Source organism: Neltuma alba, unplaced genomic scaffold, assembly GCF_004799145.2.
Source record: "Neltuma alba isolate B1F8T4 unplaced genomic scaffold, ASM479914v2 tig00006710_pilon, whole genome shotgun sequence".
NCBI classification, from domain to species: domain Eukaryota; kingdom Viridiplantae; phylum Streptophyta; class Magnoliopsida; order Fabales; family Fabaceae; genus Neltuma; species Neltuma alba.
Genome location: NW_021634554.1, coordinates 1 through 8,271, shown reverse-complemented (window position 1 = coordinate 8,271; position 8,271 = coordinate 1). Strand labels below are relative to the sequence as shown.

General features: G+C 37.6%; 1 protein-coding gene across 1 annotated transcript; it reads right to left on the bottom strand.

Annotated features, from left to right (window-relative positions):
- On the bottom strand, positions 1-8,063 carry LOC114750964 (uncharacterized; the record flags this gene model as incomplete). The annotated part of the gene is made up of 12 exons (XM_028939607.1): positions 1-2,205; positions 2,277-2,348; positions 2,949-2,995; positions 3,084-3,170; positions 3,732-3,783; positions 4,494-4,567; positions 5,182-5,277; positions 5,387-6,014; positions 6,482-6,567; positions 6,951-7,010; positions 7,660-7,857; positions 7,937-8,063. Coding segments are annotated over 12 exons (3,631 nt in total), but the record flags the coding sequence as incomplete, so codon positions are not given.
- Positions 8,064-8,271: the final 208 nt, after the last annotated feature.

The following is an 8,271-nucleotide window of genomic DNA, read 5'->3' as shown; positions in this document are numbered from 1 at the left end:
ATTAGAAGCTCTCTGCACAACCTCATTGCATGAAACTTAAAGAACGGTAACCTTTGTTGGCACCTTTGCTCATATTCTTGATGCATTTCCCACTACAAGATTCAAGCCTTTCGCAATTTTGCCTTCTGCACGTTTTCAGTGTCTGGTTCGATCTTCTTCATACCAGAAACAATCTTCAGTCTCCTGGTTTTAGGCCTCCCAACTGATTCTTGTTCATTATTAGTTTGAGGAGGATCAACCGCAGCTTCATCAACTTCAATGGGTTCATCAAGTGCAGAATCATCCCTAGGTCTGATCTTTTTCTTATCAGAAACTACAGTCACCCTTTTGGTTTTTGACTTCCCAGCTGAGTCTTGTTCATCATTAGTTCTAGGCGGGTCAACTGCTGATTCATTAACCACAATGGGTTCATCAAATGCAGAATTATCTTTAGATTCAATCTTTTTCTTATCAGAAAGAATCTTCAATCTTCTGGTTTTAGACTTCCCAGCTAATTCTTGGTCATTATTAGTCTGAGGAGGATCAACTGCTGATTCATCAGCCACAATGGGTTCATGTAGTGCAGAATTATCTATAGGTTCAATCTTTTTCTTATCAGAAAGAGTCTTTGATCTTCTAGTTTTAGACTTCCCAGCTGATTCTTGGTCATTACTAGTTTGAGGAGGATCAACTGTTGATTCATCTGCCACAATGGGTTCATCAAGCACAGGATTATCTTTGGGTTCGATCTGTTTCTTTGCAGGAAGAATCTTTGATCTTCTGGTTTTAAACTTCCCAGCTGAGTCTTGCTCATTCTTAGTTCTAGGTGGATCAACTGCAGAGTCATCAGCTTCAATAGGGTCATCAAGTGCAGAATTATCCCTAGGTTTGGTCATTTTCCTATCAGAGAGAATTTTCGATCTTTGAGTTTTAGACTTCCCAGTTGAGTCTTGCTCATTCTTAGTTCTTGGTGGATCAACTGCAGAGTCACCAACTTCAACGAGTTCATCAAGTGCAGAATTATCCTTAGGTTCGCTCTTTTCCTTATCAGAGAGAATCTTCGATCTTTTGGTTTTAGGGTTCCTTGTTGAGTCTTGCTCGTTCTTAGTTCTAGGTGGACCAACTGCAAAGTCATCAGGTTCAATGGGTTCATCAAGTGCAGAATTATCCCTAGGTTCAATCTTTTCCTCATCAGAGAGAATCCTCAATCTTTTGGTTCTAGACTTCACAGCTGACTCTTGCCCATTCTTAGTTCTAGATGGATCAACTGCAGATTCACCAGCTTCAATGGGTTCATCAAGAGCAGAATTATCCTTAGGTCCAATCTTTCTCTCATCAGAAAGAATCTTTGATCTCTTAGTTATAGACTTCCCAGTTGACTCTTGCTCATTCTTAGTTCTAGGTAGGTCAACTGCAGAGTCATCAATTTCAATGGTTTCATCAAGAGCAGAATTATCCTTAGGTTCAATCATTTTCTTATCAGAGAGAATATTTGATCTTTTGGTTTTAGAACTCCTAGTTGAGTCTTGCTCATTCTTTGTTCTAGGTGGATCAACTGCAGAGCGGTCAGCTTCAATGGGTTCATCAAGTGCAGAATTATCCTTAGGTTCAATCTTTCTTTTATCAGAAAGAATCTTAGACCTCTTGGATTTAGACTTCCCAGTTGATTCTTGCTCATTTTCCGTTTGAGGAGGATCAACAGCAGAGTCATCAGCTTCAATGGGTTCATCAGGTGCAGAATTATCCTTCGGTTCAATCTTTCTCCTGCCAGAAAGAATCTTTGATCTCTTGGTTTTACGCTTCCCAGCTGATTCTTGTTCATTTTTAGTTTGAGGAGGATCAACTGCAGATTCATCAGCTTCAATGGGTACATCAAGTGGAGAACCATCTCTATGTTTGATCTTTTTCTTATCAGAAGCTACCGTCAACCTTTTGGCTTTTGACTTCCCAGCTGAGTCTTGCTCATTCTCAGTTCTAGGTGGATCAACTGCAGTTTCACCAGCTACAGTGGGCTCATCAAGCGCAGAACTATCTTTAGGTTTGGTCATCTTCTGATCAGAAAGAATCTTCAATCTTCTGTTTTTTGACTTCCCAGCTGAGTCTTGCTCATTCTTAGTTACAGCAGATTCATGAGCCACAGCGGGTTCATCAACCACAGAATCATCCTTGGATTTTCTAGCAGGTTTCACAGATTCCGATTTGGAGATTCTAGCAGATGCTCTTCCCCTATAGATTCATTAGAAGGTTTCAATAGGGACTCAGAAAACACAGTTAGACCATCTATCATGCACACTAACCTTGTCCTGCAACAACTGGCTTTTGCTCCCTTGGCGGACTCCGGTGCTGAATTTCCTTTTCCTTTATCTTCTCTACACATCATGAACAATAAAGTCAATAGAACATTTAAAACTTGAAAGCCATAAGAAGCAGATTCAAACCAAAAACAAATAAAGGATGCATAATTAATTAATGCCATCAACGTAGTGACTACATTTATGTCCAGCGACTGATAAGAACTCCAACACTATGTTCAAGGTGCCTAAAACAAATATTCCTATTCTCTTTCAAGGAAAGATCGATTGAAAATTTGTGAGCATTGAAATCTGGTTGTACCCCTAGATTTGAGACCTCAGACCACATATACAGCATCTGGCTAAAGCAAAACATAAGCAGCAAGGAGGCCCTATATCGGACAGAAGACTAGCACACCTATAATGACAATGGGGTCAACAAATTTTTAACGACCAGTTACTCTTAAGAAAAACTCATGCCCATCGTCAAGTACTTTAACTTCGAAGCAATTACATAGATCCTGGAACTGATAATGGCCAAAGACAGTCTTTGCATGGACAGGATGATGCTCTCATATCAGCAGTAATTGAGGGTTTGACTGGATAGCTTGAGGTGAAAGCAGTACTATCAGTAATATTCTGCGTTAATGTTTCTCAGATCGGATGGGTATTACTTACGTATCTGATGTCACCGTCTCAATCTGTTGAAGGCCAATTTCTCGATCCTGGCAAGCAGAAGATCAGGAAGTATAAGCTATATCTATGACACAGTTTACAGAACGAAAATGTAATAAGCATCCACATTTAACTCACTGCATCTGGTGAAGCATGGTCTGTAATTAGCTCCCACCGTTGCTTTTTGAGGTTTAAAACTTCCACGTCACCATCAGCATATAAAATCTATTGAAAAGGAATTAGAAACATAAAAGGGCAAAAAAAAGAAAGAAAAAAAACAGTTTCCTAAATTATTTCACACTTTGTAAGTCACTGCCAAAGTAGTAAAGTATACAACTGGGGCAAGTTATATATTGTTGACAAGATAGGGAGAGCAGAAGTTCCTTTATGTTCCTACTATGATCAGACAAAAAGACACACTCTTTATGCCCTGTGTAGGTTACAATGAACTAGTATCTTAATCTACAACTACAAGAGTTTTCTTAAATTCTTCATACCTCTCATTAAATATATAAATTCCAACAACTTCATACATCTAACTTGAAAAAGATAAGTCCGTGTATTTGAGAATCCAGCACAAGGAAATTTTAGGTTGACAGCCCGTAGAATCATGGTAAAAATCCGAGCAAAGTAGGAAATGAATGATCACCTCCTCGCATGATAAGTACAAATTGAAAATGAAGGATCGTTTGACACAGCCTTGTCAGAAATTCACAATATTGATGAATGTTTAAATAAGCATAAGGGTCTAAACAAATAAAATAGGATCAGTGAAATCCATCTCACCTTGTGCTTTCCTTTGGCAGGGTCATAAAAATCAACAACACCTTCATAAAACCTGGAAAAAAATGGTAGGTCAATATATATATATATATATATATATATATAGGATAATCCAGCTGGTCCTTGAAAAGCATCGATCAACAATTGATTGACGGAGGCAAAGAAAGTATATTCATAAACCAATACTTAAAGCTATCGACATGTCAGGTCCACATGTAAGAAGACCAGGGGACGAACATATGTATGTGGGATTAATTACCCCACCTCACACAAAGAGGAAGAAAAAATTTATATGTATTATGTATGCAAATAACATTGTCATTAAAGAAAGCTTTAACTTTGCCCCCCAAAATTTTTAACTTTGCCCCCCTTACAATTTTTTATCTCTTTCCTTCAATATTTTATTCCTTTTGTTGATCATAAAATTATATTTACGAAGTAATAGATATATTAAAAGTTTTTCAGTAATTTTATGTCTTTTCCTTCAAGAATAATTAATAATATAATCTTCACTTCTGTTTTTCCTTTCACAAAATTTCTTTTATTTGCCATTTTAGTTGTTTTTTTTTGGGCTCACTATAAGGGAACATTTCTACAATGAAAAGAAAGATATTTTTTTCTACATCATTTGACAAATTATTTTTTTTTCTCACGTTTCAAGTAATGAAACCTGTCAAGCATTAAAGCATATCAAGTGAAAGCATTGGCAGCAGATAAATGCAGTGATAGAAATGGATTGTGCAATAGTGATACGGAAACACGTACCTTTTATCCATTGGCCACCAGACCTTGATCCTGCTACCAACTGAAGGTTCATTGCAGTCATGGATTTCAGAAGCCTGAAGAAAAAGTAACAGAAAACAAACATTAAGAAATTTGGCCAAAAAAGATGCATAAATTGAGAAATAAGCAACTTGAGAGGGGTCAGGTTCCACCGGATGAACACCATGAAAATGCTTCTGATGCAAAAGAGTTTTTGTTATAATTTTCAAAATAAAGCTTCCATGTCAAGTCTTGTTAATTTTGGCGTTATCATTCAAACAAAATAGTAGTCCCTAAAGCCGTAAATTTTGACACTAGGCAATGATTAAGATGCATGCACGATTGAAAAGAATGAAACAAACATTTTTTTCCTTCAACTATCAAGCAATAATGTGAAGGAAACGTCTATATTCCTTCATTAATCTTTACAAGATATATCAACTCATAGGTTCAATATAATTAACACAATCATTATTTTTGAGCGTCACCTTTTAAAAAATACTGGGAAGTGTCACAAAAATGCTTGAGGTAAAGCGGCATCTCAAAAGTTTTAGATAGAAAAGATTGAAATTTCAATACATCTGAATAAACCTTTTATGTGTATGTTCTGAAGTCAGGTTTCAAACGTGATTTCCCAGAAGGGTAGTCACATCAGAAATGTGATCTCAAACACAGCCTAAGTAACACATACCTCAACACTAACAGTGGTTCTCTTCCTCCTTCGTTTTGTTTGAGGGGTTTCTTCAGCTCCGGTCAGTTTCTTACCCAAAGACTCAGTTAGCTGCTGCTAAAATTGGTCACAATATTTGTTCCAAGAAGACAAACAAAGTGAGATTTTACTAGTACTTATATACATGTTCTGTTCAAGCAGATAGTACCAGGTCAGTTGGCCCTACCTTAATAGTACAAGAGCCATTGACATCTTTATTGGGTGGAGCATCAAGCTTCCTCCTTCTCTTAACACTCGTTTGTGTTAAGGCCTGATCCTCCTCTGTATTTGTTGTTTCTATATTCATCACTGGCGTGGCTTTCTCATCTTCACCAGGCTTACCAATTATGTCATCAACTACCGATTCAGTATTCACGGCAGTATTCTCATCAGTCTTGGAAGCAACTTTGATTTTCCTCAGAGGTGCCTGATTTTTCATTTCAGCCTCTTTCATTACTTCAAGATCCCTTTCCGACCTCAGACTAGCAGGTTCCAAAGAAACATCCTCATTCTGTGCAATCAAATGGTCTTCCTTGGTCATTGATACAGACCTAGGGTCAGCACCTTGATTATTGGTGATACTATTTTTCCTTGGCCGACCCCTTTTGCGATGGCTTTTGTCAGGAGTTCTCTGATCTGTTGAAGGTTGAGCAGCATCAATGTTCTTGTCAGTTTCACGCTGGGATACTAGAGCTTTACAGCCCTTATTTTCAGATTTCTTCAGAACAGGGTCCTTTAGCAAATCATGATTTGCGGGAGGTGAAAGCTCAATATCACTATCACAAGCCTTTCTGCCTTGATGTTTTTGTGGATTTCTTATTGGTTTTACGTAGAGAAAGTTCACCAGTACTTTTAGGTTCTAAAAGCAACTTATCCTCTTGGGATGCAGAGCTTTTAGAAGGTGGAAGACCAGCACCCCTATCACAAGCCTTTTTGTGTTTTATGGTTTTCCCTGTTTTAGGTTGGGAAACTTCACCCACATTTTCAGTTGGAAAAAACAGCCACCGTTGCTAGCCTTTTGAAGCTTAACTGCTTTTGCAGATTTGCTGTTCATACAAATCTGAGAGTGATCATAGCCTTCTTCAGGATTCATTAAAGAATTGGGTCTATGACCTCTTTTCTTTGGCATGACATCAAGCTCAGCTTCTGAACTTGATTTTTCAACTGACCTTGAATTTCCATTTTCTAAATTGGTTTTTGTATTCTTTCTTTTCTCATTCTTAGTAAGATCAGAATAAGGTTGTCTCTTTGCACTTTTCCTTTTGATGGTTTCACTGTCCACAGTAGAACTGGGATTCTTTTGTTCAGCTTGGAATCATCCATGGTTTGAGCAACACGTCTTGCACAAGTCATATCTGGTTCTTGGTCCTTAATTGCCCAAAGAATAAAGATGCTTTAATATTCTAGAAAATCAGCGGAATAATACTCTGAATGCTTATTGTCATTGTGATAAGAGAAGGCATGCACATAAAGAGAAGTAGGGAACAAGACTCCCAATCAATCCTACTAACTTAGTTAATTCAAAATTCAAAACAAACTGTCAACAACTAATAACAACCAGAATACAAAGGAAACAAAGGGACATAAGTCAGAAAGGAAAAATGCAAAGAATAATAACAATAAGACTTAAGCAGGATAGGATCATGATCTCCAACAAATATGGCTTGATTGTTTCATTATGCTAAGTTTGCAATTGTGGTATAATGTAAATAAAATACAATAACTTGTAGAGAGATGGAAAAGATAATTACATCACAGTATTGCTCATCTGCACTTTTGCACACGGAAAGCTCGTTTTCACCTGCCTGAACCTGGAAGCATTGCACCACAACCAATCCTAACTTACATGTAGCTCAAAGCCTCAAACCATCTTAAATAGCTGTTTGTTAGGAAACACAAAGCTTATGGGGAGTATGGATTGTGAAACTATGTAAGGTCCTATTATTACAGAGCATTTATTAAAAATATGAAGATGACGGAACAACAAGGCATTAGGGTTTATACTCCAACAAGATAAGATCAATACATGGATTTCTCACTCAATCTATTGTAGCAATTCTTTCCCCTCATCCAAAGTTGATTTCTGGAGAGTCAATCCTTCCAACAAGTACATAACATTTTAACAGGATTATCCAGACCAAATATAAGTAACAAAAGGCCGACTGCACATTATTGTTGACCTATGTCACAGACATTTATCCAGTTGGTTGTGTGCAGTACCTTAGCTTTCACCATATTCATGAAACAAAGATCTGTCCCTAAATCTAATTTGATCAAAAGGGAATTGTAAATAACTAACGAAATCAACAGTGATGGTGAAGGTTCTAGAGAAAGCATAAGAATTAAATTTGTTACATGGTTTCTCATGTCATGCAGCAAAGGTAAGATCAAGCAAGAAAATAAAAAAGTAGTTATGCCAGTTGGTTGGATAGGGTGTTGCATAAGACAAGTAGAACACACCAATGGATCTCCAGAACCATTTGAGTGATTGCATTGAAGTGTTTCAGATCCTCTCTGGCAAATTGAAACTACTATTTCACCAAAAGCATCCAGAGGTCTGCCAGTGGACTGCACCGCTCTCATAACATAGGGCTGAAGCTTAGCAGCACAATTGGTGATAACTTTCTCCGCCAATGACCAAGAGATAGGTGAAATTGCCTGGGAAATTAATAAAGGAAATCAACAAAGTTTAACAAAAGGAGATGAGAAGAAATTGACATAATGCAAAGGAAGTTACCTCATTTTCCTTTCTCAGGCCATCTAATATTGTTCGTAGAAGATCAGCAGAAATTTCTTCACTCTCGTTCAAGACCATTGTCATTATTGCTTCAATGGCAAAGGGCACAACCTCAGGGTGGTTTGGCCTTGAAATTGAGGAAGAAAACCACAAGCCATTAGTAAATCCATAAGTGTATGAAGTTATTCAGGACGAGGGAAAAAGCAAGCTAGTTTTGCATTGGTACTCGTTACAATAACAACATCCCAGAACTTAAGAGCTACCCAATGGCAGAGACATCCTCGACTCTTTCGGTGGCACCACTTCACTTGAGATGCCCGACACAAAATTTTCAT